Below are 25,776 nucleotides of genomic sequence, written 5' to 3'. Positions count from 1 at the left end.
CAGGGGTTGGTCGGGGAGGAAGGGATGAATAGACAGAACACAGTATTTTTAGGGCAGTGAAACTATTCTACATGATACTGTATGGTAGATACATGCCAATATACAACTGTCTAAACTCACAGAACATACAACACCAAAAGTGAACAGTAATATAAACTATGGAATTTGGTTCATTACGATGTGTCAATGTTGGTTCATCAATTGTAACAAATGTATACTCTTGTGGGGATGTGGATAGGAGGGAGGTTATGGAAGTGTAGGAATAAAGGGTATATGGGAAATCTCTGCACATTCCCCTCAATTTTGCTGTGAACCTAAAACTGCCCTGAACAATAAAGTCTTAATTTTAAAAGTCTGTGTTTAAAGGGTCGTTAAAACTGTCATTAATTCATACACAAAAGATCACAGAGAAATTAAAGTGAATTAACTGATCTAGATATATCAAAGCAGGTAAATCTCAAATAATGTTCAGTGAAAGCAAGCTACAAAGGATGCTATGATTCTGTGTATGTGAAAGTTTAAAACATAAAGTTAACACATACTGTATGTGGACACACAAATGTAGGAAAGCATATTAATGATAATACAACTTCAGAATAGGAGAATAGAGTAGAGGAGAAGAATAGGAAAAAGATGAGCTTCATTTGCCAGGTATTATTTCTTTTTCAAAAAAAGCTTACAGTGAAACACACCAAAAGAAGGAAAGGAGTATACGCTGTCAGGGGGAAAATTAAGAGGAGACAGTAGGTCTTGGACATCAGAAAGGAAAGGAGGTATGCTTCAAAGCATAAAATAAAACAGACCATCCAACTCTGCAGAGAAGTCAAGTGACATGAGGATTAAGCAGCTCTATCAGTCAGAAATCTTGCAGAGTTTCAGCAGAATAATGGAGGTGGGAACCAGATGGTGGGGGGTGGAGAGAGGAAACTTGGCACTAAACAAGTGGAGGCAGTGAGAGCAAATGGCTCATTCAAAAGAGTTGGCAATGAAGAAAGAGAAAGATATACAGCAGTTTGAATGAGAAATATTTAATGTGTCTGATGCTTCAATTTCAGGCAGGTGGATACTCAAATAACTCAACATTTTTTGCAAAACATTGAGTCCTTACATTTTCAAAAATGAGAAACAGAAATAAATCTTTTTTCCTTAACAGAATATCTGCAAATTATCTCATATGTTAATATGGTATAAAATAATATTAAGAACTTGGTTCGAATGACAAATAACATGAACAGCAGAAGTGAAAAAGTTAAAAACAGGTAAGCCTTGAGACGTAGGGATTTTCCAGATGTGGAGCTCACCCAGATCCTCACAAAGTGAGCACACATGTTCATGCAGTCACCCAGTCCAGTTCAAGGTTGGCCTTGAACCTTTCAGATTTAGAAACTTAATCTCATCAATGGGAATATAATTAGCTTCCCAAGAAGCTGATCCATACTAACAAAGCTCATCATAGAACCGCTGTTTGAGCCACTTCCCTTATTTATAAGCAGTGTAACTGCTAAGCAGTCTAGATAGATCAGCCTGAACAAGAACTTAGATTACTGGAATGCGTCATGAAATCTAGCTTCCACGTGACAATAGCAATATCCTTGTCAAGTGGCTTCTTACATCAGCCTCATAGAACATTCTTTCTCTAGGTGAAGTCGGCTCTGGCAAATTTCCTTTTCCTGCACCTTTACTTCTAAACATCCTGCTTCTAAGGTGCTTATCCATTCCTTACAATGTTGATACCTTTCTGCCGAGGAGCAGATACATCTCTATAAACTGATTCTGCTTTTCTTTGCACTGAATGCACTACACTTGTTATTGTTTAAACTTTCAGAGTTCTCTGAGGAGTCTAGGATCACCTCCATGTAGAAGATAACCTTTTATTTGCATTTACAAGTCCATTAGCATATGCTGAAGGGCAAAGTCCACATTCCTTAAATTTCAGTCATACTTATACCACCTTCAATGATTGTTATTACAGGTGAGAACATACCTATATATATATTTATATAGGTATAATTATATATATATAATTATCTATATATATATAACCTATATATATATATAATATATATGATAACATCTAAAGACATATAAATAACTTCATTATTTTATTTTTTTTCAAATAAACTCATGTTGTTACCTAAATTTATTTGTAAAAGATATTTTATATTACTACCACTAATTAGCAACCCAAGCTATACTCAACATAAGTAAAAGTAACCAGTAATAAAAGAATAAAAAATAATATTCTTCAATAATTTGCTTCACTAGTACATCTATATATACCCCCACTTACTGTCACAGCTGTTAAAATATGATATAGTTTTGTACCTTATGTAAGGTCTAATATAGCCCACGCATAACATCAGCACTGCTCTCATTCAGCAGACCCTGATATGAATGCTAGCTCAACACTAAAAAAAAAAAAATTTTTTTTTCAAAAAATTGTAGTAAATATGAATTGTTTACATTGTTAAAAAGAAACAACAAGCCCAAAGTGGAGTCACTTGCTATGCCCCACAACTTAATATGTAACCTACCTACAGTTACAGCCTCTTCCAGGAGTGGAATTTAAATAGTCTGGAATTTCCTGGTCAGCACTAGTGAAGTAATCTGCCTGATGAGACCCACTGACCTGCACCTAAGGGAAGGTAACCACCTGAAATAATCCATTCTTTTGCCTTTCTGGTCCTACCCTCCTGCCTGTAAAAACTTAACCATTTCATACAACTCAGAGCTCTCTTCTGTTCGCTAGATGGGATGCTGCCTGATTCAGGAATCATCGAATAATGCCAATCAGATCTTCAAACTTACTCATTTGATTTTTTTTTTTTTTAAACAACATGGAATGCTCCTTAGGATAATATCTCTAAAATTAGACCAACTGCCATGGAAATAACCTGGCAAGTCTTTCATGAAATTCTAGACGAGTTCTAATGGTACACTTAAAGGGTTATCATTAAATGATTTATTGCTGTGTAGGTGGTAAGTTTTGAAATATTTTCTCAGACATAAAAAAGTCTAGTTCTTTTGGACCTACAACAAAATGTTTATTTTGCACAGCTCATTCTCAATGTGTGTATCACCGTAAGCATGGAAATGTTTGAAAGTAATTATTAAGGAAAACAAAAGAATAAGGAATTATAGGAAAGATACAACCTGTATATCTTCAGAGACTATTTGAAAATGTATAGGGGAGCTGATTATGTGCAGACAACACAGAAAGAAAAGCCTCAGAAAAACGTCTCTGTCCTGAGTTAGCAGAAGCCCTATGTTATACTTTCTGTTCAGAAATTTTGTGGCCAGGGGTCCCTAGAAAAAACAAATGTATTCTGAGCCATCAGATTTTTAGGACTTCTCACTAAAGGGACAGCAATTGCAAATGCTTATGTTTAAATCTTTATTTCCAAACTTAGGTTCATGGTTATATTAAAAACTTCAAGCAAATGCAAAAGGAAAAAAAAATGTTTAGTAACATTTTAGATACTATAGGTATTATATATAGGGAATATGATTCAACTTGATATAACTGAATTTATGAGCTGCTTAGAGCTTTGGAGCTTTGTTGCATTAGCTTCAAATACCTCTTAGGGAAAAGTGGATATTTGTTGGCTGCTTCCTCAGGATTCATTTCTCCTTTTGTCCAAACATTTTCTATCACAGAACTCACCCATCCCAGTACAAAGCAGCCATGTGGTTTGAGCATAGATCCCATCCCCAGGTTGGTTAAGTTCAGCAGAGTATCCTGCACCTAACCACACTGATTGGTTCAGGGAGGCACATGTATCACATTTTGACCAATGAAATGTGACTTAATAAGGAGTCCTATGACTTAATAAGGTCATAGGACTCCTTAATAAGGAGTCCTTATTAAGAGCCCTTGCTCTTCTGTGGGAGCTTTAGGGACTTGACCTGGGTTGCTTTTATACTTACTTGGGCACCTCTTTCCTGGCTTCAAAACCATTTATTCCAGAGGTCAGGACCTGTACTCTTTTCCAGAATACTGCCTACCCTTAGGCTAGTTGGGTTTTGCCTTCACTTCCTAAGGACCAGACAGGGAGTTGGAGAAGACCAGGTCCCTTGCCTCGGATGAGGATAAAACTGCACAGTGCCAACTCACACATCAACATTTTCCAGTGGGCCAGACTCAAACCATTTTTGGTGAGAACTAGCCTGCAAATGTACCTGTGCTTGGGTCCACTTCTTCTCCTGCTTTCCTCGCTTCCTTACGGATTTCTCTTAGGAACACTTCCTTAGTAAACCATTGACATATAAATAAATCCTTCCTTCAAGTTGTGCTTGTGGAGACTCTGTCCTAAGACATTCTTCTAAATGGAAAGGTCTGTAAAGAGATACCAGGACTCAGAGAGGGAATATAACAAGGCCAGTCTCATCACTGTCACCATCCCAACAAAAACCTGAGAAGCCTTTTGCAAACTCAACATCTCACACCCAGTTATTTCAGGAAAGAGGCACAGGTGGCTCAAACCTTCATCTCTACCACCTAAATCACCAAACTGCAAGTTTGGCTCAGGCTTCTCAATGTCATAACTAGTTCACTGTGGTGTTGAAGAGGAAGGTGAGCTTAGATTTGTCAAATGTTTACCTGAAGAGCCCAATGTTTGGGAGATACCCAGGCTTACTGGTAGCACTCTACCTATGGTCAGACTGCACGCTGGCCAGAGTTTGGGGATGGGTCAGAATGGCCACTCGGATTCACTTAATGGTGCTTTCACTGTTTTTGTTTTTTTACTGTCTTATTTTAATTTTATTTTTTTATTTATGAGAGAGAGAGAGAGAGAGAGAGAGAGAGAGAGAAAGGGGCAGAGAGAGAGAGAATCTTAAGCAGGCTCCTTGCTCAGCATGGAGCCTGACAAGGGACTCAATCTTCTGACCCTGTGACCATGACCTGAGCCAAAATCAAGAGTTGGATGCTCAACTGACTGGCCACCTGGGCTCTCTTCAATGGTACTTTCACTTTGGTTTGCTTTTGAACCAGTAAGCAAGAGAAGTAAAAGGTATACATGAGATTAGGACAGAGACTAGTCACTGGCAATCAGGAGGCATATCCAGGCTTTGGGAATATCACTCTCCCCAAGGAAGGAATGAGCAAGAGAGCAGCTCTGAACTGTGGACTCACTCTCTGCCTTTTTTTTTTTTCTTTTTCCATTTCAGGCTTGATGAGGGATATCCCTTCATCAAGAGTCAAGAGTCTAATACCATAAATTTTTCCTAAGCCATTGTCAGATAATTGAGTAATTACTGCACTTATTTCTTTTTTAATGTTTTTATATTTTTTAATGTTTTTAACGTTTTGAGAGAGAGAGAGAGACACAGCACAAGTGGGGGAGGGGAGAGAGAGAGGGAGACACAGAATATGAAGCAGGCTCCAGGCTCCAAGCTGTCAGCACAGAGCCCGACATGGGACTTGAACTTGTGAACCGCAAGAGCATGACCTGAACTGAAGTTGGACGCTTAACGGAATGAGCCACCCAGGCACCCCATCTGCACTCATTTCTTAATACAGCACTGAGCCTGAGGTTTCAATGCAGCTACCCAGTTAAGGAACCATACACAGATATTTCATTTTTGAGTAAACTTCCCACTTCAGACCAACTTTGGTGACAGTAGTGATTGTTTACCTAGGGATATTTAAAGATGCCTGCATAGAAGACCATCCTGTCCTTTGCATCATCTAAAAGACGATCAGATGGGATCAGGTGGAATCAGATGATGACAAGCACTATGGTTAGGCTACAGCTATTCTCAAGCTCAAGGAAGATATAGACCCCTTTGAAAGGAAGAAGTATTCATGATTTCAGTTTGGGTTCTCCCAAATGCAGACCCTGAGGCATGAATTCAAGTGCAAGTAGTTTATTTAGGGAATAAACTACTTCTATCCCCAATAAGGGAATAGAAAAGCATTACAAGGAAAGGAAGGCAGCCAATGAAAGGTGCGCTATTAATCCAGCTACTGTATTGAATGACAGGAGATATACCAACTGAATTATCCCAACTTGATGAAGGGGCTGAGGTATTAGAAACCCACTTTGTCAGTCATGGACTGAAGACTGGTTCCTGGGGTTGCTAAGTTCTTAGCATTTCCAACCTACCACCATACAGACAGGGTTCCAGAAAAAGCCCTCAAACACAGAAATGCACATATCAACAACTGAAAGTGACTGGAGCACACTGAAATAGTTTTGAGAGAACTGGAAAATGGTTATTATATACCTATGTATCCAGAAATTGAGCTAGAAGGACATAAAATTGGCCCAGGTGGAGTGACCAGGACTTTAGATCCACAACATATCCATACTGCAGGGATGTTCAGTTCTCACAGAATTCATGGTAACATATTTATTTAAATTGAAAAGAAAGTCAGCTGATGGGTCTGGTAATGGGCTTTGCTGTAAACTTACAAGTCAAATCTGCAGCACCAAGGTTTTAATGAAAATATATTTAGGGGCACTGGGTGGCTCAGTTGGTTGAGCGACTGATTCTTGGTTTTGGCTCAGGTCATGATCTCACGTTTCGTGGGTTCAAGCCCCACATCAGGCTCTGTGCTGACAGTATGGAGCCTGCTTAGGATTCTCTCTCTGCCCCTCCCCCACCCTCTCTGTCTCTCTCAAAATAAACTTAAAAAGTTTATAAGAAAATATATTTAAAGCATAAACACAAAATACCATGTGGCAGAAATAACATTGTTTGTAATTAATAAACATGATACAAAAATTTAGAGTTTTAAAGTAAGCTCCTATAAACAGGTTTTAAATTTTTTTAGTTTAAAAAAATGTAGAAAAGGGGCACCTGGCTGGCTCAGTTGGTGGAGTATGTGACTCTTAATCTTGGGGTCATGGGTTCGAGCCCCATGTTGGGTGTAAAGATTAGTAAAATAAATAAATAATTAAATAACCTTAAAAGAAAGGTAGAAATAAGCAAAAGAATGTTTGAAGGTCTCGGTAGCTCACTGCTAAGACTACACTTCCAGAACATTTCAACAGTCAGAATTCTTGTCAGCTTGAAACCAGAAATCAGCATAAGCTGGTTTAAGCAGCAAAGGGTTATTAAAGGATATTCAGTAGCAACATAATTGTGAGACAGGCTGGAGAAAGAGTTGGAAATTCCATAGCCTTGCAGCACGTCCTAAGGACACAGCAAAGCTGGGTCAGTTAGAATCCGGACACCACTGCCAAACATTACAGACGGAAGCTGATGCTACCAGTAGCATCAATGGTATAGCTCCTTTATGAACTTGCTCCTGCTGCAACTGATGTGATCTCAAGAGTGCATTCTCTGTAGATCCCAATTCAAAGTGTGAGGTGGTTATAAGCAGGGACTCAGGCTCTCTTGCTGAATCAAAGACCAGGAAAAAAAAAAAAAAGTACCTGATATACTGAGCTCTATCTAACACCTTCTGATGTTGAATAGCGAAAAAACAAAACAAAACAAAATAAAATCACAAATAATATCCCTAATGCAGAGTTGTGTTTAATTTGAATTACCACTTTTTGTTTCCAAAAAAAAAAAAAAAAAACCTCTCTGCTGATAATTTCCTTTAATCCACTGTATTATGATGTGTGTGTGGTTTTTAATTCAGTTTCTAATACATATGTTAAAAATAAAGGTCATTCTTTATTTTCTATTATTTTCTATTTCTTATGCATGAAAAATCCCATTACATGCTTTGTCATCACACGGGGTAATGACTTGGAAAATGTTTTACAATTCTGGCCTGAAACTCCAACAATAGGAAGGAAGGGAGAAATGGAAGAAAAAACGCACACATACCTCTGAAGTCTAACCTGAGTTTTGTTTGTTTCTTGTTATTCATGGTACAAATTATTAAATTCAGAAAAATGGAGGAACCATATCTTAAAGTTGGTCAAAATGGGCATCATGGTGATACCTAAGACTGGGTAGGATGATGAATCATCTCATATTCCTGCTGGGAAGTGTGCAAATTTTGTAAAAGGACAATTTGGTAATATTGACATAAAAACTTTAAATATCTCATTTGTTGACATTAGAGAACAGAGATCTGCAAACTTTCTGCAAAAGAGACAGACAGCAAATATTTTAGGGCTCTGTGGGCCATATGGTCTCTTTCACAACCACTCAACTTTGTCATTGTCTCTGAAGAACAGCTATAGACATATAAATCAGTAGGTGTGGCTGTTCCATAAAACTTCATTAACAAAAATATTTGGTCTGAGAGCTATAGTTTGCCAGCCACTGTTAGAAAAGTTTAATAGTAATAATACAGATGAATTGAATACAAACAGATGAATATAGAAAAATATATATAATTAATGCAGCAGAGGAACTTACTGTTGAATAATTTTTTTGAAGTGTCCTAACCAGAAATTTGAAGGAAGAGTCACAAGTGCCCACATCTGGGCCATTAACCTTAAATGACCTTTTGTTTTTATCATGTTTCTTCATTCTATTGGGCATTTCCTTTAGACAACATTAAAACTGCAGTGTAGTACAGTGGAGCTTGACTGCCTAGGTTCCAAAACTGGCTCTGTGATTTACTAACAAAATGACTTTGGGCAAGACAAAACCCAAAGAAACTAAAACCATGGAACATGTTCACAGGAGAGATGGAAAGCTGAGAAGACTGTGACTGCCTGATCGAGAAGTAAAGGTTGAGTATGTACCACTCCTCGCCCTCCACCTTATGATAATGACAGTATGATGAGTCAGAAATACGCACATGAGTAAATAGTAATTTGGGTTGAAGAAACCCATGTTTTACTTAATTCCACTATGGAGGAAATTCTGGAGAGAAGTTTAGAATTTAAAAGGACTTCGTACGACAGAGAAAGATGGCCATGAACAACAGTACCTAAGTTGTTTATAAGTGCTCCAAAATCAAATATGCTCTAAATCTCTAAGGTGTAGTACAGCTGATTTTTCCTAATAACTTTGTTTAGTCAAAATCCAGGAAGATAATAAATTAAGACACTGCATATCTCCCTTAGTATCTGTTGCTGATATAACAATTATCACAAACTTAGTGACTTAAACAACAGAACTATCGTCTCACAGACCTATAGGTCAGAAGTCTGGTATGGAGATATCTGACTGGACTGAATCAAGGTGTTGGCAGAATGTGTTCCCTGCTGGAGGCTCTGAGGGAGAATCCATTTCCTTCCCACCAGGCCTGTTGGCAGATTTCAGTTTCTTGCCTTTGTGGGACCAAGGTCCCTGTTTTCCTGTTGGTTGTAAACTAAGGGCTGTGCCCAGCTAAAGATGACCATATTCCTTGGTTCATGGCCCCCTTTCTCCAACTTCAAAACCATGAGCAGTGGAACCAGTCCTTGCATACATCTCTCAGATCCACTCCCTTCCCTCCATCTTCCACTTTTAAGGACTCAAGTGATTAGAGTGGGCCCACCTGGATAATCCAGGATAGTCTCCTCATCTCAAGGTCCTTAACCTTACTCACATCTGAAAAGACTCTTTTGTCATACAAGGTAACATTATCACATGTTTCAGAAATTAGGAGGTGGACATCTTTTGGGGTAGAGTGGGGTTTTTTTCTGCCTAACACAACATCCTATTTGTTTTTCCTAGCCTTCCCAGTGGTATTGATATCTCAAAAATGTCAGACTGCCTTTGAGTACTCTTGGATATCTGTTCCTTCTGATCTTTAAAAAAGTCTACATACAAAGGCAGACAATGACATATTTATGGATATATGCTGATCATTTATACATACAGACTCAAATCTTGTCTTGCGAGTAAAACAACTTATTACTAATTATTGTCAAGTTACTGGTCTAGAATCTAGAAAGCGCTCTGTAAGCCTTGCTATGTAACCCGAGAGAGTCACTGAACTTCTTTGGGACAATTTCCTTATCCATAAGATGAGAACCATGGACTTGGAAATTACTAAATTTCTTTCCAGCTCTAAAAATCTAGATCCATGCTCTGAAAAAAAGGTGGGGGGGGGGGGTGGTGGGAGAGTAATATAGCTTAGATATAAAAAATAATGAGAACTTTTCAAAAACAGTAAGAAAGCAGTGATTTCTTTTTTCATTTTTTTACACAATACGTATTTTTTGTATTAAATTTTTTTACTGTTTATTTATTTTTGAGAGAGAGAGACAAAGCCTGAGTGGGAGAGGAGCAGAGAGAGAGAGGGAGATAGAGAATCCAGAGCAGGTTCCAGGCCTGCACTGTCAGCACAGAGCCTGACACGGGGTTTGAACTCACAAATCAATCATGACCTGAACTGAAGTCGGATGCTTAACCAATGGAACTACCAAGGTGCCCCGGCAATACATATTTTTTAAAACAAATTTTTAATGTTTATTTATTTTTGAAAGAGAGAGAGAGAGAGAGAGACAGAACGCAAATGGGGGAGGGCAGAGAGAGAGAGGGAGACACAGAATCTGAAGTAGGCTCCAGGCTCTGAGCTGTCTGCACAGAGCCTGACACAGCACTTGAACCAACAAACCACAAGATCATGCCCTGAGCCAAAGATGGATGCTTAATCAACTGAACAACCCAGGCACCCCTCTACCCAATACATATTTTTAAAATATATTTATTTATTTTTGAGAAAGAGAGCAAGTGAGAGAGAGAGAACACGAGCATGGGAAGTGCAGAGAGAGAGAGGGAGAGAGAGCATCCCAGGCAGGCCCCACACTGTCAGTGCAGAGCTCAAACTCCCAAAACATGAGATCATGACCTGAGCTGAAACCAAAGTTGGACACTTAATTGAGCCACCCAGTTAAGTGTGGCTTAACTACCCAATACATATTTTAACGTAATTTCAGCATTTGCTTCCCAAAAGTAACTGAAGGTTACTCATGCTTAGTTTTTGTCAATATAATTCAAATACTTCCCTCTACCACTCCATTTATCTTCTGTACTTTCTCGTATTATTCTTCCCTCATAGCCTAACTTCAGTATTTTTCCTCAAGGATACCAATACATCAAATTTGATCGCTCTTTTTTTTTTAAGATTTTTTTAAGTAATCTGTTCACCCAACATGTAGCTCAAACTCACAACCCCAAGATCAAGAGTGGCATGCTCTATAGACTGAGCCAGCCAGGAGCCTCTAAATTTGCTCTTTCTTGCAATATAATGTCACAACAAATCTACATCAATCTATTCCTTCAGTGTGGATTATGCCATTCAGGAATGAGTTCAGGTGAAAGATTATAGACACCTAAGTCAAAGTAATGTCTGCCTTCAATATGATTTTTCAATTTTGTCATGCCAAATCCCAGTGAAAAGGAAAATATAATTTTACCTATACTGCAATCCAAGCCACTAAAGACACTAAGCTTTAAATATTAGCAAAAGTAAAAATGCAAGTGGATGCATTCAACTTAAAATAATGTTTCTTAACTTGTTTTGTGATGGTGATAACACATAGATGGCAATTTATACAAAAAAAAAAAGATATTAAATGGCTCAGGCATGCGTGTTCCATTTAGATTAGTCCTACTCTTTACTTGCTATTTAAATAAAGTCACCCCACGCTGTACAAATTCAAACATCCTCTTAGGACAGAGTCAGAGGCTGTAGACCTTCCTACCCAAAAAGCTACCTGCTACCTAAAGGGAGGATGAAGCACAGGAGGGGAGAATAGGGGCAGATTAACCACATTTAAAGCCCATATTCTCAGTGGAATAGTAACAGTCTGTTGTGCTATAGCGCTGTTTTGTATAATGCAAATCAGCTCATGTGATTATTAAATAGGGGGGAAATGTTAGAATGACACAGAAGGCGGGTTGGTTCATACTTAATTTTTCCTAGCACTTTATGTCTTGTGCTACCAAGAAACAACAGCTGAATGCAAAGTACGCAGCTGACTCCACCATGATCACGCCAGGCCTGGAGGAAGACAGTACCCAAATGACATCTTTCATTGTGTGGCATCCCATTCTTCCTTTGGCTTAGCTCAACCCTGTTTTCCATTTTGATAGTGCTTAGTTTGCAGTTCTCTTAGATCTTTGTGCAAAAGCCACAGAGGACATGAATCAGAGCTATCCATCTCTGGCATTGCTACATTTTGTGCAAAGTTTGCAACTGCTTCTCTACCTGCAACCTCTGATGATAACTACTGCCTGCTCATGTTTCAATCACTCAGCAGTATCAACTTTTCCACAAACTCATTTTTCAAGCTAACTTCAATTCTTTTAAAAGGTAAATAAGTAACCACGGCTTTTATTTGTTAGGAATTGTCCCTGTTAATGCTGCAGTTCAGTAGTTCCCAAACTTTGCTTCATGTTGCAGTCACCTGGGGAGCTTTTGGGAGAGGCTGGATGCCCAGACTCTCCCTTTATTCCATTTAATTCGGAATGTCTGGGGGTGGTTCCCGGGCATCAGTTTTCAAAGATCCCCAGGTGATTTCAGTGAGAGCAGTCAGGGAACTATTACTCATCAGGTCAAGTTTTGAGTGGTCCTTCCCAGATCTACGCTTTCCTTAAGCTCTGTTACATTGAGAACTATTTTTTTTTTCATGTTTATTTACTTTTGTAAGAGACAGCATGCAATTGGGAGAGGGGCAGGAGTGGGGGGAGAGACACAGAATCCCAAGCAGGCTCCAGGCTCTGAGCTGTCAGCACAGCACAGTGCAGGGCTGGAATTCACAAATCATGAGATCATGACCTGAGCAGAAGCTGGACACTTAACTGACTGAGCCACCCAGGCGCCCCCAGTGAGCTATTTTTTAAAAGGTAATATTTACAGGAATAGAATTATAATATATATATATATATATATAATTATAATTTAAAATGTAGTGTTTATAGGAATATAATTATAGCACACTGTAACTAAAATGTTTCTATTACTATTTGGGTTTCCAAAATAAAAATAATGTAAAGAATGCATAAAAGCATACATTTTATTAACGTATATTATCCTTCATGAAGGCAAATAGTGAACCTCCTGAGATACACTGATTCGCCACTGGACCTTTAAGGTGAAGTGACTGCCATTTTCAGAGTGACCAGTACGTTCTGTAGCCTCACCACTAGCTGGTAAGCAACAAGTGTTACATGTACACAGTTTTACAGACTGGACCATCCACTTTATTACCTAGCAGTCCTGTGTTTTCCTGGGTCTCCTTACACTTGCCATCCTTTCACTTCACCAACCACTGTCACAGTGCAGCCCATGATATGCTGTCTGCCCCACCGTCTTTCTTAACCATTATTTCTGAATGATCTTTATTCTGCTTTCCTATTCCTTCTGCTATAAATCAGATATTCACACCTGGATTCTTGTTAGCCTTCTTATCCTTAGTTCCTACCACCACTAAATAAATAATGTCAGATTAATTTTCCTAAAGTGTATTTGTACTTTTTTTCAAGCCCCAGTTTAAGTCTTATGCTGTTCATAAAACCTTCCAAGATTCCGGGGTGCCTGGGTGGCTCAGTCAGTTGAGCATCCAACTTCGCTCAGGGTCATGAACTTGCAGATCTTGAGTTCAAGCCCTGCATTGGGCTCTGTGCTGACAGCTCCTTCTCTCTCTGTTGCTCCTCCACTTTCTCTCTCTCTCTCAAAAATAAATAAGATTAAAATTAAAAAGAAAAAAACAACCTTCCAAGATTCCAATACATATCCCTCTTCCTCAAGCACTTAAAATGTGTAGCCCTTCAGTTTGGCCAATCAAAAAAAGGGCAGTGAACAAACTATGGTAGGAGAACAAGCTTCGGGACTGAAAGGTTATGTGATGTATATCCTTGAGTAATAATAACTAATATTTATTAAGTGCTTTATTTTATGCCAAGTTTTATAAGAATTACTTTTAGTCCCCCAACAATGTGATGAGGTAAGTAACATCTTCTCAATTTTACAGTTGGGGAAACTGAGGTAAAGTTATGAAATCCACTTGGTTACACAGTATCAAAATCTAGACAGGCTAGTTCCTGGGTCAGTCCTCCTAATCATGATCCTGTACTGCTTCTCAATTAACAAGTCAATTGTATATGATTTTTCCCCCATCCCTTAACAAATGGGAGTTTAAAATGTCTGTCTTAATAACTTAGAAGACAAAAAAAGAAATATGGGTAACCCTTTGTAATCTATAGTGTTAAATGAGCTAATACTTCAACATCAATTACCTTTCCTTAAATTTGGAATATTTATTGTTTTTCCATGTACTAATTGTTTCAGGTTTATAATTAAAGCTCTGTACCTATTCAGTAGTTTACTTGTAAGGAGAGACCATGATTTATGTCCTTTTCTGTCTTGGAAAATCCTAGAATGATCTATTCAACATATATTACTAATTAGTTGACACTTTTGGAACTCAGGAATGTAAATCAACAAAAAATAAAAGTAAATAAAAGTTCATATCGCATTAGGTTAAAAGTAGTATTTTCCATGGGCCATTCACAGGAAAGTGCAAATTTAGTATCCTCAGATCCTAGTATGAGTCTGATTCTTCAGGTTAACAAAAGAATACAGAATACAAAGGGAGATGAGTTATGTCCTGATTCTGCTTCCAGAGAGACCCATTTTATACACATTGGTTTCTACTAACAAAAAGTAACTCCCAGGATGTCAGATGTCTAGGGATACTCCTTTCTCTTTTTGGTCCTGTTCTTGATTAATCTTATCTGTTGTTCTGGATACAGGCGACTGGATTACTAACAAGAGGGAGGCTCATGATTGGGCTGGGAGATATAAAAAATCTTAGGTTAGCCTTTTTTTTTTTTTTTTTTTAATGTTTATTTATTTATTTTTGAGAGAGAGAGAGAGAGAGAGGGAGAGAGAATGAGTGGGAGGGGAGAGGAGCAGAGAGAGAAGGAGAGAGAAAATCCCAAGCAGGTTCTGCACCATCAGCGGAGAGCCTGATGTAGGGCTCGGGCTCATGAACCATGAGATCATGACCTGAGCCAAAATCAAGAGTCGGTCGATTAACTGACTAAGCCACCCAGGCGTGCCTATAAGCTAGTCTTAAATGAACTACATATGAAAGCAAAACGTAGTTTTCTCCTTAAGGTTTAGATTCAGGACTAATGGAATAAAACGAGTATCTATTCCAGCATACTTTGGTTGACTCTTGTTAACAGTAATAGAGTATCATTTAAATGAGTAGCACTTTGAGAGGTTTTGATCAAAATTAAAGGTCTCATTGTACACCTTGGTTTTTCAGTCGTCAGATGTTTATATTTATCCTTTTCCCCTGATGGGACTTAATTTTCCTTCATGAGGTGTTGAACTCTCTCCATATAATCCCAAGGTCATCCGGATATAATTCTTTTTTTTTTTTTTTCTTACTAACTGGACTTTTTATCCATAGGCTTTCTCTCAGCATTTGTGACCCTTATGGACTACAGAAAATACAGCATTTTTAAGACCCGTGTAAAAAAAGTTTCAAACCCAAGTGATGCTACATAAACACTACACATCTGCTATTTATCTGGCATATTAATTTACTGGAAACCACACAGGGTCATAAAGTTGTAATGTATTTATGATAAAATTAATTGTTACTATATAATGTTAATAAACATTTTCAAACATAAGCACTCTAAGAGGTGAAAAACTTAGTTTATTCATTTTAAAAATATAGCAAAATTATTTTTTAATTCTTTACTAATGATACCTCATTTATCACTAATCAGCATTCTGTTTTTCATTATTTCAATGTCTAACGTTTGCAAATCACACAATACCTTCATGTTTTCATGTATGGAAGATACTTTCATTTTCCCCCCTAAAAATAATGGGACACTCATCACCTAATTCCTGACTATCTGGAGTTTCAAACAGGCCAGAATACCTTTCAGTATATAAAATATTAACCATTTGGGAGTGATCTGTAGGTAATTGTGTGGGTATGCCGTAATGAAAACAGATGCTTCACTTTTCAGAAGAAAAAGGCTGAAACTGCAAGTGATTTCAAATCCACAATACTTCAGTTAAGAAATCACAAGCCTAACTAAAACCATTTAGAAATTTTGTAAAAATAGCTTTCGTCGGTATTTTGTATATAGATTCTTTTCTAACCTCAAGTTATAAGTTACAGTAAAATAGTAGTGACGTTTTCTAGTAACATATGGCGATACCCAAAATACCTGTGACAGGATATACGCAAACTGAGATCCAGGTAAGTTGCTGTTACTTGGGCAAGGACGACAGCATAATTCGTTAGCAGAGACAAGTTTAAAACCCAATCCGGTGCTTACGTGGAAGCCTCTTCCTGAATCCGTCTTTTCGCAAGCAGTGGCAGATCTGCCTTATATTCACTAATTTCACCCTGAGGACACAGAGACCTTGTGGCACGGTAATAGGGAGGCGGTTTTCGGAGGCTCACACATCTTTGTATTCGGTTTCTTAAATAAATTAGTAACAATGCCTTCACGTTGGAGCACTTTTAGAGGGAAATGTAGAATGCGCGAACATGCTTTTTACTGTAGTGTTCTCCAGAGATGTATACTATATGGTCACAACGTGCACAATTTTGTCCTGGGCCACTGAACGTCTAAAAGATTAATTTTCGGCCCGTGTGGCAGAAAACTAGGGATCGTTCCAGTTCCCTGCACCTACATTTCATACGAGAACACATTCATCTCTCTACTTGTGATGAAAACACCTTATTTCGTTTTCTCCCGCCTTCCCTGTCTTCTCTCAACATTCTCCCTCAGTGACTTCTACTACTTGCCTTTCACTCCACTAGAAAACTCGCTCTCCCACCTTCTCCCTCCTACCCCACCTTCAAGAAACTTCTTCCTTTCTTCCGCCTGCTGCTCGTTTTTGCCACTCTTGGCTCCTGAGATCGCCGACCGGAAAAACTGCGGAACACACCACGCAGGCGCACTAACTCGCTACCGCTTTGACTCTCAAGTGTGGTTGGCCGGTTTCTTTAAATTTCCGATCCTCTTAACCTGCGGGGCTGTAACTCTCGCGATGTTTGCTTCCGCCACTCGGCGGGAGCCGCTGCCGGTCCCTGGCGGGCCCTTTTAGCTCCTCTTGTCCCGTTTGCTGCTGTGTTGCTCAGAGCGGCCGGGCCGAGCATCATGACGTCCGCCTTGGAGAACTACATCAACCGTATCCTCGGACCGGCTGCCACAGCTACCAGCCGGGGCACGGCGAAGCCCGCGTTCGCACTTGGGAGGGCTGGTGCTGGAGAGATCGGGGGTCGGGACCGGCGGGCGGTTGGGATGTCCGGCCCCTGCGCGGCCTGGGCTGCGGGTGAGGGGCTTAAGGACCTGGGACCCGCTAATCCCGCTCCTGGGGCTAGAGCCTGCTGGTCCTGGGGGCCCAGGGCGCCTTTTAATTTTCACCTAAAACCGAAATATTCCTAACTGTATAGAAACGCCTGTCTCTATAGTAGTCAGCCATCTGTTCCTCCACTCTACTTCCCTAGAGGCCTATACGTTCACATTTGGGGAGAAGGGTCTTGTAAATCCTTGAATTTACTTTATTCATTGGCTTTGCTCATTGTTCGAAGATACCAGAAACTTTAAAGATGGTGTGCAGATTGAGTTTCTGCCCCTTTACCACTTAAAGTCTCAACTTCTTTGTTGATAGAATGACAACGCTCGTTGTTGTAATTGCTCTCCACGAAGGGCAAATAACTTCTAAAACCCCATGTGAAGTCTTAATTTACCCTATATAGGTGTTACTATTTTAAAATCTCAGGACAGAAACACTACATTGCTCTCCTGTACAAATTTGGGACAAAAGTGAAATACTAAAGCCTTAATAATGCAAGCGTACGGGCACCTTGTGACACTGAATCATAGCTTCTTTTTTGAGTTCCAGAGGCCAGGTCCTAAAGTGTCTTAACACGTTTGAAAAGAGTCAACGTTGATTAATTTAGCACTGATTGAATTTTCCTTTTAGAGATCAAGGAACAGGTTGAGGAATGGGGGAAATGTCTTGCTCAAAGTCCAACTGGCAACATTCCCCAGTGAAAAAGAGTACCAAACATCTCAACTGTTTTGAGATGGGAAACAACTGATCACAAACAGAAAGGGATTCTCTTTTTCCTGTTTTAATTGTGTAATTTAATTGAGGAAGTTATAAATACTTAAAGTTATCTTGTGAATGTAGTGGCTGTGTTGAATAATATCTTAATTCCGTCCACCTTTTTCCTACTAATTAAAACCATTTCTTTACCAGATTCTAACATTTTTATTTTCATTCCCTGAGAATGCTTTCCTTGATTCAGTTATCAGGAACTGTTGCAGTTATTACTTCTGATGGGAGAATGATTGTGGTAAGTGTTTAGCATATTCGTCCTTCCCTTGTAAGCTTCTTGCTTGTAAAGTTTTAAGTCAAACTTCTGATCTCTAATGCCTAAGCATCACAGTACACCTGCATGGCAGTTTTGTTATGATTCACCTCTTTATCATAAATAGCTGCTGATGCATATTTTCTTCATTAATAAACGTTGGGTGTAATTTATATACAAAGCTTCTAGGAACCAAGATGAATAACAGATTCTGTCCTCGGAGAGCTTCGAGAATAGTCTTCAGACATCTGCCTGTATTTTATATTTATCTTCCTCTAACATTTTTTATTTCCTTCCCCCATTCAATGCTCTGACATCGCCGACATGAATCATAGGCTTTCTTTTGAAATTTTGTGTATGCCTCTTAGAAACTTCTTTATGATGTAGATACTACATATATAGAATAATGAACATTTTAAGGCTTGTATGGTTGTTAATATATTTTTAATATTTGTAGGTTGCATGACCTCTGTTTTCTGTAGGGTAAATTATAATTGACTCTTTTATATCATTTTATTTGACCTTTTATCACAGTATCCCCTTTATAATTGCAGAAAATTCTTGGATTCTCTCCTTGATCTGTTTCTTGATCTGAGGAATTTATCTCATGATTTTTGGCTACTTAATTATTTCTTCACTTACAATTCATACATTGTTTAAAAAAAAAGTTTTAAAGCTGCTAACTTTCTCTGTTTTCTTTACAAAATTTTTTTTTAACATTTATTTATTTTTGAGACAGAGAGAGACAGAGCATGAACGGGGGAGGGTCACAGAGAGGGAGACACAGAATCTGAAACAGGCCCCGGGCTCTGAGCTGTCAGCACAGAGCCTGACGCGGGGCTCGAACTCACAGACCGTGAGATCATGACCCGAGCTGAAGTTGGACGCTCAACCGACTGAGCCACCCAGGCGCCCCCTCTGTTTTCTAATTGTATCTAATTCATGTAATTTAATCTCTTATTTTTCCATTTTGCAGTTGGGTCTTTGTTTTCTTTTTAATCCTTGTGATTTTTCCAAGTGAGTCCCTAAGTGATTTATCAAAGTGTTAAACTTAGCCATTTATTTAAATGTATATCATGTGCTGGGCACTTTACATCTAAATCTTCAATACAGCTCTGTAGAAGTATCCCTGAATTCTTGGTTAGGAACCAGGTTCAGAAAAAGTGAGTCACTTTCCTAGAGTCACTTGGATAATAGGTGGCAGAACCAAACTGAGATTTAAATTCAATTTGACTCTTAAAAAAAAAAAGGCCATTTGCCTTGTTTCCTTCTTTAAAAAAATTTTTTTAAGTTTATTTATTTATTTTGAGAGAGGCAGAGTCAGCGTGAGTAGGGAGGAGCAGAAATGGAGAGAGAGAGAATCTCACGTGTGCCACCATCAGCACACGGCCTGATGCCCGCCTAGAACTCACTAAACTGTGAGATCATGACCCGAGCCTAAATCCAGAGTCAAGATGCTTAACCCACTGAGTCACCCAGGCACCCCTGCCTTGCTTCCTTCTTAACTGACTGAGCCACCCAGGCAGCCCTGCCTTGCTTCCTTCTTAAGAAAACAATCTTTTTGTTTTTTAGGCACCTCATTGTATGTTGTCAATAAGGACAGTTTGAAACATTTTTATCTCATCTTGACACTTCAAGAAATCTTTTGCTATTAAATATTTGCAAATAGTTTTTTTTATTTTTTTAAAAAAACAATAATACCTCAAGTTTAATTTTTCTTGTTTCTGTTAATGGGATAGCTAAGTTTGAGAAATATTTTAATTTTATAGAAGAAGGAATGTTAGGGGCACCTGGGTGGCTCAGTTGGTTAAGCTTCCAACTTCGGCGCAGATCATGATCTTACAGCTGGTGGGTTTGAGCCCTGCATCGGGCTCTTTGACAGCTCAGAGCCTAGAGCCTGCTTCAGATTTTGTCTCCCTCTCCCTCTGCCTCTATCCCGCTTGCTCTGACTCTCTCTTTCTCAAAAAAAAATAAATAAACACTAAAGAAATTTTAAAAAGGAGGAAAGTTATTTTAAAACAGCATTTTGAAAATTTAGTAATTTTGAAAATTTAGTAATTTTGTATTTTTTTAACCCTGGCTCACTTGATAGAATGCTTACATGTAAAATGAAGTCAAGAGGCTATGTCTCGGTGTGGTAACAACTATATACTAATTAGTTTAGTAAATACTCCAGATTTTCTTTCTCATCCAAATTCTGGGTTATCATTTTCTCTTGTTATGTTCTGATTTTACATATTTTGATTTTCAAAACATGAAACAGTTTAATAGCTTGAGAGAATTAACCAACCAAAACAACTGTAAGTTGACATTTCTTCAGAAACTTGAAAAGCATCTGAGTGACTGTGTTGTGCTAGATCCGTATCTTCCTTTATTCAAAACCAGGATTCTTCCATAAAATTTTCTCTGAATATTTCCTTCAAGTTCTGCTTCTACTAATTACAATCCTATTTGTATTTACCTTACCGGGTTTGGGGAAGATTAAATAAATACATGTGAGGCCCATAGAACACTGGCAGATAGGAAGTACTCCTTAAGCGTTAGCTGTCACCACCAGTCGAAGTTTGTATATATTTATGGGACTGATTTGAATCTCTGAAGAATGGTAAATTCTATTTGCTTGTTCATAGTAGTATAATATAGTAGTTCAGTGGCATGGCCCTGAAGGTAGCTTTTTGTGGTTCAACTCCTAACTCTGCTGCTTTCTACCCATGAAACCTTGAGAGATGACTTAACCTCTCTGTGCCTCAATGTTTCTTCTCTAAAGTGGGAATAACTATGGTATCTACCTCAAAGGATTAAAATTATTTGAGATACTGTGTACAGTGTGTTTAGCACAGGCCTCCTACTAGTATGTAGAACGAAGTGATACTGTTCTGTTACCAGCTATGGTTGCTATGTATATGCTTCTTCGTCTTGTATATTTATATAGTTTTCCCTTGTATTTTATTTGTAATAGTCTATGTCTAATGTTAGCTCCTACACTACATGGGCTTTTAGGCTACTTCCTTATTGGTACATGGGTGTTCTTTGTAACTCTGGACAACTCTGCACACTAGTCTCATGTGTGGTGTGGTTTTTCCTGTCTTAAAAGACCCAGAGGTAAGTTTTGTGCCCCAGGGTACTGTTGGTTATAAAGAAGTGTTCTATTTTCAGTGGACTTCTATTTAAAATGAATACTTCTGTTAGTGTCCCTGGAACTAAAATTTTTGTGTCATTTAATGTCTGTTTTCAGGTAAACTAGAATATTTATCTTTTTCTTTTGAATGTTTTCTTTACAGGGAACACTGAAAGGTTTTGACCAGACCATTAATTTGATTTTGGATGAAAGCCATGAACGAGTATTCAGCTCTTCACAGGGAGTAGAACAGGTGGTGCTAGGGCTATACATCGTAAGAGGTGACAATGTGTAAGTAACATAGGTCTTCTTTTTAAGGGCAGGTCAAATCTGCTATAGGTGTACTACCTTGCTGTATGGAGAAGAGGTTTTTATCTACTGAGATTGGTCATATTTATGATAGTTAAGTGGCCTAGATAGGATCCAGAAAGGGCCCTGCCTTACACTGAATACTTTATTAGAGAGCCTTCTTAAAGTGTTCTTCCAAAATAATCCTAATTTTAGAGAAATATAAATATACTTCTAGGGTCCAAGGCTAGGGTTTGAAAATGCCTTTGAAACCTCCTATGTGAACAGTTTTAAATAATTCATGCTCTATAACTGATGAATTTATGAGTAAGTACTTATCCATTATTTTTTTCTTTAAATATTTTAGTACAGTAAGATGCCCCATGTTTATGCTGTAGCGTCAGTTAACTGAAAATACACTTTAGTGGTAGCAATTTAAGAAAATCTGCAACAGTATAAAGCAATACTGTGCAGTAGAACTTGTGGCAGTGATGGAAATGTAGGTCTGCATTGTCCACTGTCCTAAGGTACTAGTCAGGTGTGGCCATTGAGTACTTGAAAACTGGTGTGATGGGAATTGAATTTTAAATTTCACTTCATTTAATTACTTTTAATAGTCACATGTGGCTAGTAGCTATTGTATTAGTGTAGTTATAGAGGCTATAAGATTGTTGAATCCATTTTCTAGTGAGTATAGAATTAAAACATGGTTGGAAGGCAGCAAAAGATATATTACACATTATTTTGGAAGACAAATAGGATATCGAATATAGACAATAGGATATAGATGAGGGAATACTTTATTCATTTAAATTATCTTAAGAAAATCACCTTTGGATGGATAAATTATTTGATCTTTAATCAAAATTGGGGAGTTTACAAAATATTCTCAAGAGGTGACTTTTAGGTGTGAAGTTATAAAATGAGCTATAAAATACGAGAGAAAGGCAGAGTATTTGGTGGGGACCAGGTTCCCTGATGAGAATAATAATGCTTATTTTATATTGGATCTCTGCCTAATAATTGATTTTAAGAAGCTTTCTCCTACTTTGATTTAAAAAAAAAATTAAAAATAAAACTTTTGGACTTCATTTTTAAAAAAATTTAAACTTTGGCGTAGACTCAGTGGTGTGCTAGAGCCAGCTTGATTGGCTCATGGATGCAGATTGTTATATTTTCAGGAATTTTGCAAGCTGGTTGATGTCTTGGTGGTAGCTTGAAATTGACCATAGTGGGAGTATTTGCACTAAGGATATGAGTAAACACTGCAGGTCTGCCTCCCTCTTTTCCTTTGGAGAGCCAATTTTAAAACCTGTACCAGTACTCCACTGTCTTCCTTAAGGATTTCAAATGATACTAAAATTTTTAAGGTGGAATTGAGATCTTTGATTTGTTTTATATTGAGAAAACAATATTTATTTTAACCAGAGTTTGGTACTTCTCATTTATCAGAGAGCTGAAGGCTATATAGAGTTTAAAGCAAAATTGGGCAAATTCTCTATTACTTGTATTCACTAATAGATGCTACTCTTATTAAAGCCAAACTAATTTAAACAACCAATTTTTTTGTGGAATAATGTTTCATATATGTCCTGTGGTCTGGATATAACAACAACTGTATCCAGCTGGAAAGCCGTGGCTTGGTGCTTAGCATGGTATTAACGTTTTCATTATAGATGTTATGGTAGTGATTCCTTGAATCAAGGAAAGTTTTGCTGGCTTTAACCCTAGCCAATCACATCAAAAAATCATGTGTTAAGTTACCTGAGTACCCGTTGCTACTATTATCTTTGTGTCTTTTTTTTTTTTTAATGTTTGTTTATTTTTTAGAGAGAGAGACAGAGCATGAGTGGGGAAAGGGCAGAGAGAGGGAGACACACAACCTGAAGCAGGCTCCAAGCTCTGAGCTGTCAGCACATAGCCTGACGTGAGGCTTAAACTCACAGACTGTGAGATTATGACCTGACCTGAAGTTGGACACTTAACTGACTGAGCCACTGAGGCTTCCCAAGAACTGTACATTTTGGTCTTGGATTTAAATTGAGTACACTGAGAAATCTTGAAACAGAAATTAATGGGTATTATGTATACTCTGATGGATTTAGTTCATTAAAGTTACTCAAAGAATAGACACTTACTTGCTTATTTAGTAGTGATTTTGTGATCAACCCTAACACAGTCCCTGGGTTGAGTTGAAATCATAGGATTGGAAGTTTTGGGATTTTGATTTTTTTTTTTTAATGTTTATTTTTGAGAGAGAGCAAGTGAGATAAAGCATGAGTTGGGGAGGGACAGAGAGAGGGAGACAATGAATCCAAAGCAGGCTCCAGGCTCTGAGCTGTCAGCACAGAGCCTGATGTGGGGTTTGAATTCACGAGGTGTGAAATCATGACCTGACCCTAAGTCGGATGCTTAACCGACTGAGCTACCCAGTTGCCCCAGTTTTAGGGTTTTGTACCATATCTATCTGATATGTGCCTTTTTTCTTTGAAGACTCATGATCCAATCACACTGTATACAATCTGTCTTAATAATTGGTTCCTACAATAATGTTGCCTTCAAATTACTTCTTGAGTTTTGTGACTTAAATTGCAATTCACTACTTCATGAAAACGGTATTTGCTTGTCACCTTAAGTAGTTTGTACTGTGTCCTTTCAGTTTTATTTACAAGTGAGATTATTTTAACTGATTTTTTTTCTCCTTAAATAACTACAGCGCAGTCATTGGAGAAATTGATGAAGAGACAGATTCTGCGCTTGATTTGGGGAATATTCGAGCAGAACCTCTAAACTCTGTAGCACACTGAGGAAAAACTACATACATTGGACATCTGTAAATCTTTGTATAGAAACTGATTATTCTGAGGATGATGTATGGAATTTTTATGAATGTGTAATTGTGGACTTTTGACTCCATATATTGATTCATTGTAGTATGATATGTAAATTAAAATATTTCTACATTTCCTTGAAAATTTTTTATTTTATTTATTTATTTTTTTTTTTGCCTAAATCAGGTTTGGTGGCTTAGTTTTATTTTTCTCTTAAATAGTATGAAAATCTAATGTGTACTGTGAGAACTTTTGGAAAAAATATTTTGATATTTTAATATTTATAGAAAACTAGTTAAAAAGAGAAATTTGTGTGTTATGTTAAATCAAGCATCTGAATACCATCAATGGTGCAAGATACATGCGTTTCCAATTTTTAAGAAAGTCACAGAAAGGTAAGTCATGTGTCATGTTGTCTGAACCATCCCCATTTATCACACTGCCCTGGTGGTTCATTGTTCTCTAGCATTTTAGAAGCCTGGGTAAAAAATGTGTTTGGTTAAGAAAAGGAAAAATGCTAACAAAGTTGATATTATCTGAAAAAAGAATGATTCCGTATAGTCTTAAAAGCCATCTTAGTTTTTAATCTTAAAAATTGGAGAATTTTTAGTATTAACAGTTTTTTGTTGTTTATAAATGTGAGTAAATAAACCTTATGTTTGTATCGAGGCAGTGCTTGCTATTATTGTCAGGAACTTCCATGACTCCTTGGTTCCATAAACCTATTTTCAAAAGAAGTAAACCTGGTTTCTCAGAGCAATAATGAACAGAATAGGTTGATTGTTTGAGTGAATCAATTAAGTAGATAATGTCCCTCATCTACAAATAGGCTATTTTCTAAAACCCCTTGTACAGTTGACTGGACTTTTTAAAAAAAATATATTTATTTTTTAGAGTGCACAAGCAGGAGGGACAGAGAAAGAATGGGACAGGATCCAAAACAGGCTCCATGCTGACAGCAGCGAGCCCAGTGTTGGGCTCAAACTCAAGAACTGTGAGATCGTGACCTGAGCTGAAGTTGGGCACTCAACCAGCTAAGCCATCCAGACACCCCAGTTGACTGTGGACTTTTTAAAGAATTCATAGAAACAATGTTAAAATACTGTTGAGATCTCTGACTGGTCCACAGAAATTCTCATCAGTTCCCTGAGGGCCAGAGTCTGTAACTTTGTGGTGAGTAGAAAATAGAAAAATATTTACATTCTTGTAATTCAAACAAAAAATTAAAATAGTTTTTCTTTTTTAAAAAAAGTGTTTAAGGGTTGGCAAGTGTTACGGTTGGCATTTTTGTAAAAATGCAGATAGCAAATATTTTAAGCTTTGAGGG

General features: G+C 37.9%; 1 protein-coding gene and 1 long non-coding RNA gene across 7 annotated transcripts in view; one reads left to right on the top strand and one right to left on the bottom strand.

Annotated features, from left to right (window-relative positions):
• LOC106970638 (uncharacterized) overlaps positions 1-16,875 on the bottom strand; it is a 99,718-nt gene extending 82,843 nt beyond the window's left edge. For 3 of the 6 annotated variants that reach the window (XR_008296693.1, XR_008296695.1, XR_008296697.1), the window contains exon 1: positions 4,180-13,487. This is a non-coding gene — a long non-coding RNA (uncharacterized LOC106970638). Of the gene's footprint in view, positions 1-4,179; positions 13,488-16,688 lie in introns of those variants that run through there. The other 3 variants (XR_008296699.1, XR_008296700.1, XR_008296694.1) reach the window with 2 other exon arrangements.
• LSM8 (LSM8 homolog, U6 small nuclear RNA associated) lies at positions 16,871-25,118 on the top strand. Its single transcript, XM_015067321.3, has 4 exons — positions 16,871-17,023; positions 18,157-18,197; positions 21,494-21,621; positions 24,335-25,118. The coding sequence occupies exons 1-4, from the start codon at positions 16,993-16,995 to the stop codon at positions 24,423-24,425; spliced, it is 291 nt and encodes a 96-aa protein (XP_014922807.1). The 5' UTR covers positions 16,871-16,992; the 3' UTR covers positions 24,426-25,118.
• Positions 25,119-25,776: the final 658 nt, after the last annotated feature.

Source organism: Acinonyx jubatus, chromosome A2 (genome assembly GCF_027475565.1).
Source record: "Acinonyx jubatus isolate Ajub_Pintada_27869175 chromosome A2, VMU_Ajub_asm_v1.0, whole genome shotgun sequence".
NCBI classification, from domain to species: domain Eukaryota; kingdom Metazoa; phylum Chordata; class Mammalia; order Carnivora; family Felidae; genus Acinonyx; species Acinonyx jubatus.
This window is presented reverse-complemented; position numbering and strand designations above follow the sequence as displayed.

Bases quoted from the DNA above. Each gene is read 5' to 3' on its own strand.
- LSM8 (XM_015067321.3), top strand. From the start codon at position 16,993: ATGACGTCCGCCTTGGAGAACTACATCAACC. The intron at 18,198-21,493 runs GTAAGTGTTTAG...TTTTCTTTACAG, and splicing joins CTGATGGGAGAATGATTGTG to GGAACACTGAAAGGTTTTGA. The intron at 21,622-24,334 runs GTAAGTAACATA...AAATAACTACAG, and splicing joins ATCGTAAGAGGTGACAATGT to CGCAGTCATTGGAGAAATTG.